General features: G+C 30.3%; 1 protein-coding gene across 6 annotated transcripts in view; it reads right to left on the bottom strand.

Annotated features, from left to right (window-relative positions):
• Adck1 (aarF domain containing kinase 1) overlaps positions 1 to 13,663 on the bottom strand; it is a 40,389-nt gene extending 26,726 nt beyond the window's left edge. The window contains exons 1-3 of one of the 6 annotated variants that reach the window (XR_013028790.1): positions 13,399 to 13,659; positions 9,647 to 9,832; positions 5,812 to 5,895 (exon numbers count right to left, since the gene is read on the bottom strand). Coding sequence is in view for 5 of the 6 variants with exons in the window: in XM_076503555.1 (XP_076359670.1) it covers positions 5,812 to 5,895; positions 9,647 to 9,775 (213 nt within the window). In the remaining variant the exon portion in view is untranslated. Of the gene's footprint in view, positions 1 to 5,811; positions 5,896 to 9,646; positions 9,833 to 12,497; positions 12,620 to 12,957; positions 13,097 to 13,398 lie in introns of those variants that run through there. The other 5 variants (XM_076503555.1, XM_076503559.1, XM_076503557.1 and 2 more) reach the window with 5 other exon arrangements.
• Positions 13,664 to 17,019: the final 3,356 nt, after the last annotated feature.

Genomic DNA, 17,019 nt, shown 5'->3' with positions numbered 1-17,019 from the left:
GAGGCATGTTCAAAACATACGCGGACTGTTTGATTTGCACGGCTCCAGTTGGTTCCAGGGGAATCCGCTTAGTGTCGCTAGGTTCGCACAGATCAGCTGATTACGACGCCATTTCCCGATTGCAGATATCTTCATTTGTGTATTAGCTACGCGGTTTTAAGTAAAGGGTGATTTTTTCGTTTGGCGGATTTCAGAAGGAATGACCTGAAGGAACAAAGACTTGCTGTGAAATTTTGTGTTAAACTTGGAAAATCTGCAACTGAAACTTTTGCTTTGCTTAACACGGCTTACGGTGATGTTGCTATGAATCGTACGGCATGTTTCAAGTGGCATGAGCGTTTTAAGGATGGTCGACAGTCCATTAAAGATGATGAGCATCCTGGACGTCCTTCCACGTCAACTGACGACCCACACGTCGACAAAATCAACACCCTGGTGCGGGCAAATCGACGTCTGACTGTCAGGGAGCTTGCTGAAAAGTGTGGGATAACAGTTGGATCTTGTTACGAGATTTTGACCGAAAAATTGAAGATGCACCGTGTTGCTGCGAAATTCAGCCCTCAGAACTCGTGAGTTTTTGGCCAAACACTCGATCACTGTTCTCCCCCCCCCCCCTACTCACCTGACCTTGCTCCTTGCGATTTTTTCTTGTTCCCCAAACTCAAAAGACCCTTGAAAGGAAGAAGATTTGAGACGATTCCCAAGATTAAGGCAAATGCGACGAAGGAGCTGGAGGACATTACAAAAGAAGCGTACCAGGACTGTTTCAACAAGTGGAAACACCGTTGGGATAAGTGTGTGCGTTGGGGAGGAGAGTACTTTGAAGGGGTCCCAGACCTGTAACTTCTAAATAAAGTACATTTTGTTTTATGATGTCAGTCCGCATATTTTTTGAACAGCCCTCGTAAGCTGAACATTTCTGAAACAATTTATTTGAAGTAGTATTCGTCATTAAAACCTAATTTATTTTTAATGTTGATGCCTATGTATTTCAATTTTCTATTTTACCTGACAACATTCAATAATAAGAACAATTAAAAGTCAGTATTTTTAGTTATTTTTTCTCTAAATTACCAGAAAAAATGTATTTGCCTGAAAAACAAAAACACTCAGCTAAAAATAGATAAATTAATCGAAAGAAAATTTGAAAATTTACAATTAAAGCAAGATAAGAGGACTCAAGTAATCCAAGTGTATAACATACACACTATTAAATATTCTTTTAAAAAATCTCAAAATGAAATTTTCCACTTAAAAAATAAAATTACAAAATATCCCCAACTTCTTTATAAGACTAACAAACACAAATAATTTAAACATAAAAAATACCTATAAACTGTATAGCATATGCAAGAACATATACTGTGGTGAAGATTATTACAGAATATGCATACTGTTAACATTATTTTTAGGTTGTATCAGATTTTTGTGCACTAACTGTCTCTATTTTCCAATTGACAGATGAGAGGGAAGGCAGCTAGCCAAAAACAACCTGTTAACTCCTGAGCTACTTTAAATAGTGGGATTAGACTGTTACTCTTTTAAACACACTTAGTTTCAAAGTAGAGAGATTTTGTGGCAACCAAATGTGAACCATGGATCCTCATATTCAGCAACATGATAAACTAAAGGTCCTGCCAGGTCCATAACATTAAAAGGTTAAAAAAAATTCAAACAAGCCACACAGTGGTTATATAGTTTGTATTAACTATTTAATTAGAAGTTGGGTGGAATCTACCCAGCTCATAATCACAACAGTATCCATGAGAGTAATTTATTTCAATTTTTGATAATGTTCGCATATGTTTCAAAACTTTGGCAGGTTATTGATAAATATTACAAGGCTTTAGTGCACAAAGTATCAGGTTTTTGAATTAAGTATTACGATCTTTTAATGAAAGATTTTCTCACAAATTTTTTCTTTCAGCATGTTGACTATTCAACATGCAAAGTAATTTTCATTTTAAGATGAAACTAATCTTAACATTATTATGTGTCAAAAAGTTTAAAATTTCAAATGTGAAATTTTTATAACTTTCAGATAATCATATATTATTTACGAAACTATATTTTATCTGTTATTTTCACTATCGAATCAGAACCTCTGTGCACGTTCTGTTGATTTTACCAGTCTCATAACCACCATAAAAAAGTATGAAATAAATATAAATTATGCTTTTTGTCATTCTAGAATGACAATAAATTAGAACTCTAAACCACAAATGTTTAGTCTATATATCTTAAATATCATAACATTATACATTTATATATATTTATTACTTTATTATATAAACCTTTCAGCCATTGGTGGCTAACATCACTGAAGTGACAATGACATGGCACACACAGTCATGTTACCATATACAAAAATGTAAAACTGATCTTTATAAAGTGACCTATCTTTTGTCTTTTCTGTGTTTTAGGGTGCTAGTACCAGTATTTTGTAAAAGTCACATTTCAGTTATAATACATTATAAACATATATACATTGTTACCTATTTACAAATATGTTCTTAAACTTATCTTTCTTAAAACAACAGCAAATAAATAAAAAAAGAATTTTATCTTCTAGTTACAATAACTTTTGTATTCGTTTGCTTCTTGCTGTAGATTGCTAAGCCTTTTAAAATTTTGCAAATAATATTTTTCCTTGTAAGAACTTGAAGTCTACTGTCAGTTACAAATACAAAGTTCCAATTGGTCCACTACTATAAGTTTTTTAGCCAATCTACATGTAGATAAAAATTGTTTATTTATTGATACTTTTCATAAACATATTGTTACTGGTAACTTAAAAATTATAAAAGATAAAATATTACGTGAATTACTCAAAAAAGGATGTAAACACATAATAGCCACAAAACATAAGAATAATATTCTAAAATCTATTGAAGACTATATTGATGAATATTTTAAAACTTAATTACATCTTATCCACTAAGATGGTTTGTTGAATGGAAGTTGTATGTATTTAAAAAAAAAAATAAATAAAATTATCCTATATAAAAATAAAGAAATACCATACAGATTTATTGTTTCACAAGTCAAAAAATAAGATTCAAAAATTGCAAGAAAAATATGTTATAGTTCCCATTGGTATGTCTAACTGTAATATCAGTACCATTTGTAAAAAGTTTTATGCATTAATTTTGACAAAAGAAATCAATAGTATACAAACATTTAAATTTATTAACCAAAGATACAGTAATTAATAATTTCATTAAAGCTAATAATAAACTTTGTTCTAGACAAAATATAGATTTACCTTTTCTTTGTGCCATTCCAAAACACTATAAATCTCCAATTAAATTTAGATTTGTTTATAATTCAATAAGAACAATAATTAAACAACCAGCTATATTATTAAATAAATTACTTAATATTTTGCTTGATAACATTTAAAATGTAAGTGTTAATAATAAAAAACATACTTTTTGGAAAATAAAAAATAATGAATGTATTTTAAATTATCTAAATAATGGGAACAAAAAATAATATTCAAACACTTGATTTTGCCACATTGTACAACACAATTCCATTAAAAGATTTAATCTTTGTTTTCAATTCATCAATAGAACAGGAAGAAAGAAACTTTAGCTCCAAAAACATAAAAGATAAAGTTTTTGTATTTACAATAATTATAAATTTTAAGTATGAGAATAGATGTATTGAAAACTACACATATCCAGATATTTTTACTTTAACTTTTAAATATATAGATGATTTAATTAGTATAAATAAGCCTGAAATAATGTCATTAACACTATTTATCCAGAAGAATTAGAAGTTGAAAATACTTCAATATCTAATACAGAAGTAGATTATTTAGAAATTAAAATAATTGATAAGGATAAAAATGTAAATATTTTTGATAAAGGAAAACATTTTGCCTTTCGAATTTATGATTTACCCTCTTTTAATAGTAATGTACCACACTCTTCTGCTGTAAGCATTATAACTTCCCAATTATTAAGATTTTGCAAAATTTGTAATAAATTACAAATATCAGTGATGTTGAAATACTGATACAAAAATGAATAGTTAATGGATTTAATAAAGAAACTTTAAATAAAATTATTAAACTATTCTGTAACAAATATAAGATGTAATCAATAACTATAAATAAATAAAAATTAGAGAAATTTTACTGAAAATTTCTAAACTATTTTTAGTTATGAATAAGGTAATTTAACAAATTGCCACTACTTTATATGTAGATGTACACCTTACCACATCTTAAAGCTTGTTTAGAGCATGTCACAGTACACTTAATAAATGGGTGGTGGTTAGGTGCTACACTAGTTTATTTAAATAATTGGATGGAACTCTTCATTCTAGAATTCATTTACTGGGCTACCATAATGGGGCCTGGAATGCTAACTTCAAGAGGTAAGTTTTAACTTACTTGCCCCCAAATAGTAGTACTTAATTTTATTATTTTTCTCCTTTTTCGTTTTCTTATTTTTCAATTATTTTTTATTCTTTACTTTGGAAAGCACTGGCCTTCCCACAACTGTCTGCAGGCAGTGAAGAGTGAAAAAGATGTGAAATGTAGGCTTGAGCACCCACATCTCACTTTCCTAATTTTTATTTTTTTATGTGAGACTGAAAAATGGAGGTTACAATTGATAGACAGTGTATCCCCACCACAATGTGGGTCCAACTTTTTCAGTCACCTCCAAAACCTAGGGCACATTTTATAGTTTATACCCTGGTATCTTTTTTAATTAGTGCAGCATTTTTTTGATTACTTGTTAGTATATTCCATTTGGTTTATTTTTAGGTTATAACAAACTACTATGTATATAAATATACTTTTGAAATAAACAAAGAGTCATAAATGACTATTCATTATAAAATTCCACCATAATTTATCAAGCTCAGTAACTAAGCTGCATTTCAGTCTTAAAAATACATGAAATTTCAGGCAGACTAAAGACAACCTCCCTTCTTGAAGTTTGTTTTGAAAAAAAAGAAGAAGAAAAAAGGGAACATTGCACTTGAAAATGGCTGAGAAAGCTGTCAGAGAGCCATTCTGAGCTTCTGATTGGTTATTCACACGTCATAGACAGAAATGTATATAATGGAACATTTCCAAAAATTAAGAGGTAAGTGAGGCCACTATGTTTAACCAAGTGTATGAATGATATTTCAGCAAAAAGAAAAGAAAATGTTATTACCTTATATTCTAGCTTATAAATATTGGTAATTTGAGTTCCTACTTTGTACAAAACTATAGAATTTACATTTTGACAACACAAACATCAAAATTAAATTAGTGCTATATTGCAAATACCATGTGATACACAAAAATTAAAGTTTAGATGTGTTTTAATATTTTATTTTTAAATAAAGAAATTTAATAAAGTATAATTCTAAAATCTGAATTATAATCACAATTTGATGCCAAAGTTATAAATGTAAATTCAAAAAATGGTCATCCAACTAAACTTTGAATTCACTTCACCAAATGTGATGACAATGCCTTTGACCTGTGATCATAGGAATACCCATTTTGATAGAGTGAAGATTTTATTTCATTCTCAGAAGGTGCATTAAAATTTGTAATAAAGATACCATTTTCCTGTGAGAAAGTTTCTTTGCCTGTATCATTAGGTGTTCATTGTTTTTAAATATATTTTCCAGTATGCATTTACCATGTTTTTTATTAGAAACGATAGCTGAAAAACTGGAATAATAATTCACTATTTTGTACTCAGCCAAAAACTAAATGTTTTAATACTGCATAACAGTCTACAGTCCTATAACCATTGAACTTTTTTCTATATTTTAAACTGAAAATACACTTACCTCTGATTTTAAAGTCTGGTAATCTACAGATGACTTTGACACCCCTCTTAGAGATATCTTGTAATCAGCAGCTATTTTCCCCACCTTAAATATATGCATAATTTTTTCTGATGTTAATTATGAAAAACAACAAAATAACACACTATTCAACAGAAAGTGTAAAACAATGCACACGCTAATGGTGATTATCCCATAAATCCTAAGATCATAAACACATGGTTAGGTTTTGTTGGTTTTTTTATTTGATCATTACTACACAGAAAACATAAAAAGCAGAAGATGTACAAGAACAACTCTTTAAAATGTTATAAGCATGCATTGGTCATTGACATATACAGATCATGATGCCAACAATCATTTCTCTAGAAAAAGTTAAGACAGAGAGAGAGATTAATAGAAAGAGAGAAACATAATGTCTACAACATCCATTGAGAACATACAACACTGGTATTTGTCTCACCCTAGCCCAAGTAGACAAACCGACTGACCCAGGGGAGGCCACCCATCTACAGGAATTCAACAGCAAAGTGACATGTTGGGGTTGGATCTTCTCTTCCCCTTCACAGAGTGTCATGCATGGCAAACATGTGGGTAGATGTTCAGATCGCAGAGGAGATAAACTGAAGGTACAGAACATTCTCTTGGGGTCCTTTTATTACATACAGGAATACATCTCAAGGGGTCCTTATTGGTATTTAGGTCTATTCTAGAGTGAACTGGGGACAATCAGGTATGTTTATGACTACATTCTCCATTTTTTTATTACTTATATTAGAGTATGGGAAAGTATGTTTATTACTATATGAGGGTCATGGCTTGTAACCCAAGCACAACATCTGACATCTTCCAAAGCTATACAGGTTTACATGTTAGTAGTAAATGACTTATTCTGATACTTATTAACACTTACTACAAATAAATCAAAATGTTTATATCATGACCTTTTACACTTATATTCAAAATTTAATTTAATTCCTTTATTTTCAATGTATATCAATAAAACTAGCATTAAACAATAATTTTATATTTAAAAAACAAAATTTAAAGTAATTTCATATTTAAAATGTATATATATTATATATAAAGATATATATACACACACACATACAAATGCTAAACTTCACTTTCTGTACATTTCATGACACTTCAAACTGTTACAACATTTTTTTGCTACCTTCTAAGCCACCATAACTTTCTGTGGAATTTTAAACTTGCATTATATATATACTCTTGAGTGAAAATATTAATTTCTAATGAGAATTTGTCACCAATAAAGCTTTTGTTTTATGAATATATCAGCAACAAAGTACTGGTCAAATAGCATGCAATAATTGAGCATTGTGCTTTGAAAAAATGTCAGATTCTCTCTGACATTTGTTATTGCACTATTTGTAACTGATAAAAGGTGAAGATTTCACTGAACCAATAGCTACAAGATCTAAACACCTGGGACAGCAGAATAATAATTTGGACATATTTCATTCTATTTCATGAGGGTAGAAATATTTCATATTCCAAATTTTCAATTTGTATAAAAACATTTCTGAGGCCACATTATTACAAGTAACTGTATTTTTCTGTTATAATCCATAGCCATTCTAAAAAGAAAAAGGGATAATTTAAATTTATTTTATATTTTGTGTGGTGGTTACAATGTCAGTAAAAATGACTGGGCCTGTATACACAGAGTTCATAAAACACAAGTAAAATACATTGTCTTTAAACTTATTTTACTAAAAATACTGAAATAAAATAAGTTTGAAGATGCTTGACTATTGTTCATATTAAGATCATTCTCTCATTTAAGAAAAAATGATGTAATATGTTTCATAGCCTGTGTTAAACCATTTTACTTCAGATATTCAAACCAAAATCATGTAGAACTGTTGGCCTGATTATATGCGATTTCCTGAAACAAAACATATCTAATTAAAAAAATATGCATTCCCTTAAGTTTTTGTATGCACTTGTATGTACCTAGTTTGTAAACAGTATATATATCAAAATACCAATGAACAGTCAAAATTATCCTTATGAAAACATAAAATTTCTCTAATATAATTGTTATTTCCATGATTTATGAGTATATTATACCTAAAATTACCATGCTTGCAAACAACTCTAAAAAATGAAATAATTTTGTAGGATAAGTGGAAATTTAAATTATGCATGCTATAAAAAACCTACATTTTCATCGTTGACTATTGATCAAAGCAGCAAATTTCTTCTGAAACACTTCTACATTCATTCCAGATTGTTAAGTCACTAAAATATTATTGTTCATATATGTGTGCCCTTTTACAGTCTAAAACTCATTCTTCAAAAAATTGTGTGTGAATTGTTTAAATTTTTCTGTAGAAAACATATCAGGTTAGTTTTGGTAATAATTATTGTCATTTCCTGAAATATTAATTTCATGATAGCTATGTAGGCCTAGAGCTACGTGTATTATAAACTGGTGCAAGTAGGCCCACTGGAAGTATTTTACTCTAGGCCTTGTAAGTCCTTAATCAGGCCCTGATCAGTAAATATTCATAACAAGACTGAGTACAATATTAAAACTTTCAAATGAACATCCAAAATTAAGGTATCAAATTACCAAAAGATCAAATGCTATTTAAAAAGGTAAAAATGAAATGTCATAAATCAAATTTTTACTTTCAAGGCACTAATTTAACTTTGGTCATCTTCAATGCGTGTAAATCGAGAGAAGATAATAAAAACCTCCCTTTTTTTAAAAAAAAAAAAGCAATGATTTCTATATAATTGTTCTGCATAATAACATAACACACTACTAGAATATGTGAAAAATTTATATCCAAAAGAACTTAAATGTTTGAAGATATATTCAAAATGAAAAATATTTAGCACAGACTGGCAGTGCATAGACTTGAGGTCATTAACATAATAACAACTAATTTAAATCTTCAACAACTTAACTTTCTTTCCTCACAAGTCCAGTTCAAACCTGTAACTGTTGTAAACTTTACAAAAAGCATAAATATGATACACTTACTGCTTGTAACAAGTTAAAGTCTGTCAAAGCAAAAAATCAAAATAAACAGGATGTAGAATATCTTATTTTGCATGTAAGCTAAAATAATTTTTTTTGCATAAATGTTAATATAATTTTCTAACAGCAGGAATACAAACAAAAACACTGTAAAGTGAGAAATTAAAAACATGTAAGTTACAAACTATAAGCTATGAAACTCAGAAAGCCATGAGAAGCACATGAAGCAGAGACCAATATTGTTCTTAAAAATATCACTCATACATTACATAAACATGAACACATGGTAAATATACACATGCAGTATATTAATATCCTTTAAGGAATTCAAGAGACCAACAATTGTACAAATTAATATTCTCAGAGTACATTCAAACACAGTATTTATGATCAAATTAAGCTGAGTGGAAAAAAAAAATGTCTATGGTAAAAGTACAAGTCTAGAAAATGACATTTCCACAGTCTTCTGCTTTTTGTCTTCAAACTAAAAATATTCATTATCACTGAGAAAACTCAACTATTAATATGAATTCAGTAGATAAGGGTTTTTCTACTCTTGTTTTTAATACAAATCTGAGTACTTGCACAACAATCCTTTGATAGAGTTTAGTTAAGCACGTTTTAGTACAGTGGATTCCCATCATGATAATATACAAAAGTATTGTGTGCCTCAAGGTTATTTCTTTTAATACATGTACATAAACATTATTAGAATAGATAATACATCAGATAGACAACAAAGCTTCAGTACAAATCATATGATTTTATATAATGGAATTTGCACATTTATGTTTTTAGCATCATAATATTTTTGACACTTACAGTTACAGCTGCTCGACCAAACCGCATCAATCCTATTGTTGAAACTTCCCATTTGTTATTCTTAACTGTAGCTACAGCCCCTCCAACAGCTCCAGCTGCCACTGCTAATCTTACTGACCAGCGTAACATTTCAGAATATTACATTCATCAGTTCTCCAGTGTGTAAGTATTTCAAAAGTTCACACTCTAAAATAAGACATATAATGAACACAGATTAATTTGAAAAATGTAAATGTTACCTACAATGTGTATATAAATATATCTCAAGGTAACATCACACAAAATTACTATTTATTGTTATATATAGATTAATGGGATCTCTAAACTACACCTAATTTGTAGAAAAATCTTAATAAAAACAAAGCAATATAAAGTATTTTAACCCTTTCGGTGCAGTTGGCGACCGCAGATGACTTGAAGGCTCAGCGCGGCAGGTGAACTTCATTTATTCCTATTATTATGTATTGAATTTAACATATATTGTATTGGGTACAATCACTGAATATTTCAGGGACTTTTGTTGAGTTATTGCTGAGATATCATGCTTTTAGTACTGATATCATAATTAGTTGAAGTATCAAACATATATTCAGCACCATGCCAAACATTAACATTTTTTATTCAGTGCTGAAAAGGTTAACATCTCAAATCATCCCCCCCCCCCAAACACACCATAAATTATATACAAGAGCCACTCTTTGCACATATGTTGTATCCAAAAAATTTGTTAATTTAGTCTTGCATAACATCAAACAATCTGTTAAGCATGAGTATAATGTCATCAAAATGTATATTTTCAAAATACAATATCATTATTATTTAAAATGGAAGGGTGTATTTTGAAAGCAGTAAAAAGCAAGGGGGTTTGAAAGTCCTCCCTCAACAAGAGCAAAATGGTTCTGGGGACAAAATAACCCTAACCAAAACTAAATTTTAAGAGTTTTCAGGATAGCCAAACCACACTTTTTGAAAAATCAAAGTTTAAAAACTTGTTCAGATGAATTCACTCAATTATTTTCTATATTTCTCATGTGTATGATACAAAAAAGTAAAATAAATTATTACATGAAAAACTATGTGGTATGTTTAGATTATCAATGAAAATTTTGACAGTTTACCTAGAATCATGAGCTCATAACATTAATGTCATCCTCTTGAAAAAACTGTATCTCAAAAGTTGGACAAGACAGAAAATTTTCACATAAGAAGCTTAGTTTAATTTCATTTATTGTAATTAAATTTTACTTGTTCATGCAGCACAGAATCAAATAAATGTGTACGTCTTATTTAAAACAAAACAGATCAAGATCTACACACACACACACACACACAGTTATTCTGCTGTTGTAAAATGTTCATGCATCATATAAAGCAACGGGTCAGCAGAAAACCCACAATAAAAAATTCAAAACTGATCTAAATATATGATTTTTATGGGAATAATTTCTTTCACAATTTTATAGGAATACACTGCATTATGTTACCTTTGTGTTAGAGCATTCAAATAAAAAACAAATGAAATTCTCTTCACAATTTCACACTTATTCAATCATCATTTGTACTACACATGAAATTTTAACAGCTGGTTTCTGAATTGAAAGTGCAACAGAACAACTGTAACACTAAAAAGAGGTAAATAAATTTATCAATATCTCAGCCATTTACCAAATGATGGATTAATAGTACACCACATGGAACAGATGACACTAAGAATTGATTTATGTCACAAAGTTATTATTATTGCATTTAAATGCAAATTAGTGATGAAGTTATTACTTGTATAAATCTAGCAGTTACTTCACAGATAGTAGCTTGATCTTGGTGTATATTGTACTGAAGAATGTCCCCAACACCCAGGGCATTTTGACAGCACTGCTGATATTCAACTTAACATTTTCAATCTCTTCATTTCGCTACTCGTGCTCTATATATATTCCAAAACCTTAAATACTATAAAGATAACGTGGATGTATTACATCAGCACTACTAACAAAATTTATCCTTTTTAGTATTGAGGAACCAAAATTACACAGTAATTTAAATATAAATAAGGTTCTATAAACATTATTTAAAGGTGAAAAATATTTTATGGGGATTTAAATATTTATAAATTATGAATGATATTGAAAAGTGAAATGCCATTCATACTTTATAAATATTTAAATCCCAATAAACAGTACTTGAAACTTTACCAGTTCTTAAACAATAAAAGACTGACAGGTTTGTTTTTTTTATCAATAATCACATCAAAACACTTCTCAAAATCAAATTAGTTCTTCACATTTGTCACTCCCAAATACAAAACAATTACTTCTGTTAAATCCAATATCAATGAAATGTTACTCCAACTTTATTATACACTTAATAATTTGTTGATTTAGCATGCACACACTTTCTGTAATCAATTATGGATTTTGCAAATTAAAGTTCCATTTTTCTCAATGTGTGGTTAGCAGGCTACCTTCAAATGGTGGTTTATGGAAAGGTTACATATTTATGAAAATGAAATGGTAACAGGATACAGTTACCATCTATCTGTTTAGATAAAAAATAATAATAATTTGGTTATTACACAATAAAGTTTGAGATCCATTGCTATAGGACATATACATGATACAGTTTTGTTATCCAGTGGGTTATTTCAGAGGTTGCATTTTGATCAACAACAACTGTCTTGAATAAATAAGTAAGAGCTAAATAAAGATGATGGGGAATGATATTTCGATTAGGGGCAGTACATTGATTGTATGGCTCTTAGTTTCAATAAACATGACTTAAATTACCAGTTTGCCCAAGAAACAACTTTCATTTGAAGTTGTGATCTGTTTTAATACTAAAATGATATACAAACTTAAGTCCTCAGCTATTCAGGTTCTTAATTTTCCAGATTTATAACTCTGAATGTCTCCGATGAAATGCACAGCATGTCTCAATTTACTCAGGGTTATTCACTCTCCCACTGTTCATACAAAGTGATTAATATAATATTACCTCAATTCTACAATATTAGCATAAATTACTTCAAATTCAACACATAGTAACACTTTTTTCCTTTTGATTTTTTTTTTTGTATTTTAAAGCATAGTCGTTAGCTATTTTACATTTGCAACTAATAGCTCATCTGATTTTTAACTTTTCCCTGCAAAAACTATTTGTTGAACATTCAAAAGAGCATTGACGTCATACCAGTATTTGTAGTTCATAAATTGTAGTCTGTTAGGTTAATCTGAATGAAAAATTTACATTAAAAAGTCAAAGCTGGCAAAGCATAAAAAACTACTAACATATTACAAATCGTGTAAATTGCTTACGTTGCTTTTTCACGTTCCCTTGATTTGTTCATCCGTTGCAGTTTCAAAATCAGGATTCAGTGGCATGTAAAAATAGCATTTCATGTTCACATGTATCTTTTGCCCGCCACAAATGGGCAATAACTCGCGGAAGACAAAAGAAAATCTTAAATATTACTTTTTTTACAAATCAAGAAAAACATGGGAGCAAAAAAAAACCATTTACAGTTACATGATTTTTATCGTTAATCCTAAATTTTAAGTCCAATGGAATTAATAAAATTACTAATAGTAATTAATCCTACCGATGGCATAATTTCATTTTAACATTATATGTTCTTAACTTTGGCCGTTGAGAACATAACTACAAGATTTGTTCTTGAATTTGTAATTGTTAAGCATTTATTCCATAAAAATGCTTAAACAAATATAAATAATAAACTTTTGATAGAAAATTCTTACCTTCCATTCTCATATTTCCCACCACTCGTTCATCTCGAAGTGCTTTGACATGAAAGTGTGAATAAAACGTGACAATGAAAAGGAAAAACATATAAACGTACGACGCTCCCTTTCGGTAATTAAACAAAATTCAAACATTTTGTTTTTCATACATTAAATAGCTTTCATGAAATGGCCTCAAAGTACATTTATTTGTTAAAACAATAATTAAGAATCATGACGTTACAATATCAACTAAAGAGGTATCATATCCTATACAGCAAGATCCACACTAACATAAATATATGTGTCTATACTACCCTTATACTTTTGATTTGTTACACTACACTAATGGTCATTATAAAAAATTGTGAGTAAAAAATATTCAGATTAACATGAAGATTTAAACAATAATCCATATCTTGACCAGCTGATAGAAGGAAACGAGGTCCAACAAGATGATTACATTAATTCTGAGCTTCTTAAGAAAAAATTGAGAAGTTTAATTAACGATAAGTTAACAGTGTTATGAAAGAAAGGTATTTTAGTGTAATAGATAATCAGTCTCTGAAGTCTTTCAAGATGTGTACTGCTGCTAGTGGTAGAAAAATAGAATTTTGATTGTGTTTACAGAAATATTGAGTACAAGTCTAAAGTGTTTATAATTCCATTGTATAAATCACTGGTTATGCCACATTTCGAATATTGTGTTCAGTCTTAGGCTCTTTACCTTAAGAATTGTTGGAATAGATTCAGAAAAAAGATTACTAAAATATTGCCTGGATTGGAAGGGTTGTCATGTGATGAAAGGTTGAAATTTCTCAAATTATTTTATCTTTAAAAAAGAGGAGTTCGAAGGGGAAATTTGAGTGAGGTGTTTGAGATTTGACTGTTGATGCGTCATCATTTTTCATACTTAATAGTGATAATATTAGGACTAGGGGAAACAAGTAAAAATGTTGGCAGAGTAGGAGTCATTTTCAGCTAAGAGAGTTCAATTTTTCTAGCAGGGTGGCTGGTCTTTGAAATAGGTTGTCATTGGATGTTGTGGAATCAATAAATTTAAGTGTGTTTAAGGAAAAGCTTAATAAGTATATGAATGATAAAGGCTGCCTTTAAGACTTTTTTAACCTAGTTATTAATAGTTTTATTTTAGTTTAGAGGATAGAACAGCTGAGATGAATGAACCAATAGGTCCGATATTGTCCCAAAACATTATGTTATGTTATAGTTTTCCATTTACCTTCATTCCAAGTCGGAGAAACCTCTTTCAGGTTTCAATAAATATTTTAAGCATATGTTATATTACTAAACTAACAGGCATACATTGTTCCTTTAAGTACCGATTTAGGTTTACTACTAACAATTTGTATTGCAGATTTTCGGATGCGGTTGAACGGTTCATATAACAGTTGAAAGTTTTTCGTGTGTTTTTTTCTGGAATACATATTTAGCTCATAGCCGCATCAAATCTTCACCAGTTTGAGATCTAATTATAGTTTTGGACTCAGGACGTCAAACCCTTTCGATTTATGTATTTGACCACACCCACGGTCTCATAGATTTCGTAATTTTAATTCTGCTTAAACGAATCCCAATTTGGGGGTAGGTTGGTAGAGATCCTGCTGAGTAATAAAACAGAATTAGGTGTATATCTATCCCATGTACATCGAGCAAAAATACAGCTAATATAAAGGCAATCAAAGATCTCATAGATTAATTTACTCTAATCATGCTTAAAGGAACTTCAAGTGCTGCAGCTATTGAAGATTTCCTCTTGCTTTTTAAGAGCCACTCTAATCGTTTGTTTTTTTATTTGACTTTTTTCTACTTAATTCACTAGCTCCTTGGAGACTGAGCTATTAGAAAAGCCTAAGTGAATATGGAGTCTGAACTTCACCCTTATACACTTTACTACTACATATTTCGTCACATAGTATTGCTGGAAAGCTGTGGTTATTATACAGAATGTAAACAACTCCATAAAGTTATTAGTTGGGATTCAACTTCCTTCCACTACTCCATCCATTTCCAGTCTGTTCCTAACTACTCTTAAGGCCTCAGCTGTTGGTATATTTATGAATAGGCTTACACCATCAAAACTCACAATTTGTATGCCAGATGTTATGTCCTTGACAAAAAAATGAAGTTTCTGGAGTTCTTCATGTATGACGATAACTTCGTACTCAGAGGATTGATTATCTTGACCAGAAATTGACCTTATGAATAACAAGTTCACTGCCATCAGCTGGCATTTGTTCTTAATGAAATGCCAGTTTTGTGTGTTTTACTAGGCTATATATGTATGGTAGTTTACTGTAATGTTAATTCAACTCTTACTGTATCATTCAAGAATCCTTTATCCTTGTTCAGGATCTTGTATATTTTTTTCAGTCACATACGTAGGATCTCTCTGCTGGTTCGTGTATGCCGCATCACTCAATAGGGTGTTGATTTTTGAATATACTCCTCTTTGTTCACGAGAACAGTAACATTTCCTTTGTCAGCTAGGATATGTGATATGACTGTGTCAACATTTTTTAGTATCTTGACAGCTGCTCATTCTTCTTTGGACAAATTCACCTTTGGAGTTTTTGCCTCTTCTGGTAGTTGTTTTACTTTTCAGCATAGCTACTACCCTTCTTCTCTCCCAACCACGTTGCTGTGTCTTCTGTAGGAGCTACTATGTCGAGGTAGCTAAGTTGTTTGGTGATGGTTGCGAAGTTCAGCCCTTTGTTGAGTATTGGCTCTTCATACCATCTCAGTCACTTAGATTTACCACTGCCTTTATTTTTTGGTATGTTGACTTAGTGATTGCTCAGCTCATGAGTATCTCCAGTTTTTATATGTGGTTCTTCTTCACCCTTTGTGTACGACTGTACACGTTTAGCGTATGATCAAAAACTCCATCTAATGTTACTTAGAATCTGAGAGTTGATTCAGGATTTGATGTTGATTTCTTACATACTTTCTTACTTTGACAACGGAAGCCAATACAAGGAGTTAGTACCACTAATGATATAATTATTTGGAGTATCATTATTTTATTTATTATTTGTATTATTTTTTCACAGTTTTTCGAACAGTGATTTCTTTGGCAATTGTCAAGTGTTATATCAGACACTTTTGTGTGCATCATAAACCAGAAAACTTACATAGAATAATCAAGATTCAAACCCGCCAACCTATGATCCAAATACGAACATTCTAACTATTAAGTATTAGGAGGACACTCTTTGAAATGGTTTGGAAGTACCTATATATTTTTACCTCTAGGAATTTTTTTTTTTTTTCTCAACCAACTGACATATAGCATAAGTTTATAAAACTGAGAAACGTCTTGCACAAGTTTTAGGTTAAAGAAATGTCTCATAATTTTATCACATGTCATGGAGTTCGTGTGCAATTTCAGCACGATATGTTTTTGGAACAGCGATATGATAAACTATAGCCTAGTCATCTGAAGCTGACACATCTGGTGGTCTCCATTTCCTCACAAAAACACCAATTTTGAAAAAAAAAAAAGTTTAACATTTTCTACAGCTCATCTTTTGTGAGTGAATATTTAAATAGTTAAAAGATCTGTGGATTCTCTTCTTGCTCAGCGATCAGTTTACTTTTAGCAGATGGAACTTCACCAGG

Source organism: Tachypleus tridentatus, chromosome 6 (genome assembly GCF_004210375.1).
Source record: "Tachypleus tridentatus isolate NWPU-2018 chromosome 6, ASM421037v1, whole genome shotgun sequence".
In the NCBI taxonomy this organism is placed as follows: domain Eukaryota; kingdom Metazoa; phylum Arthropoda; class Merostomata; order Xiphosura; family Limulidae; genus Tachypleus; species Tachypleus tridentatus.
The sequence above is the reverse complement of the archived record's forward strand: the minus strand, read 5'-3'. Positions and strand labels throughout refer to the sequence as shown.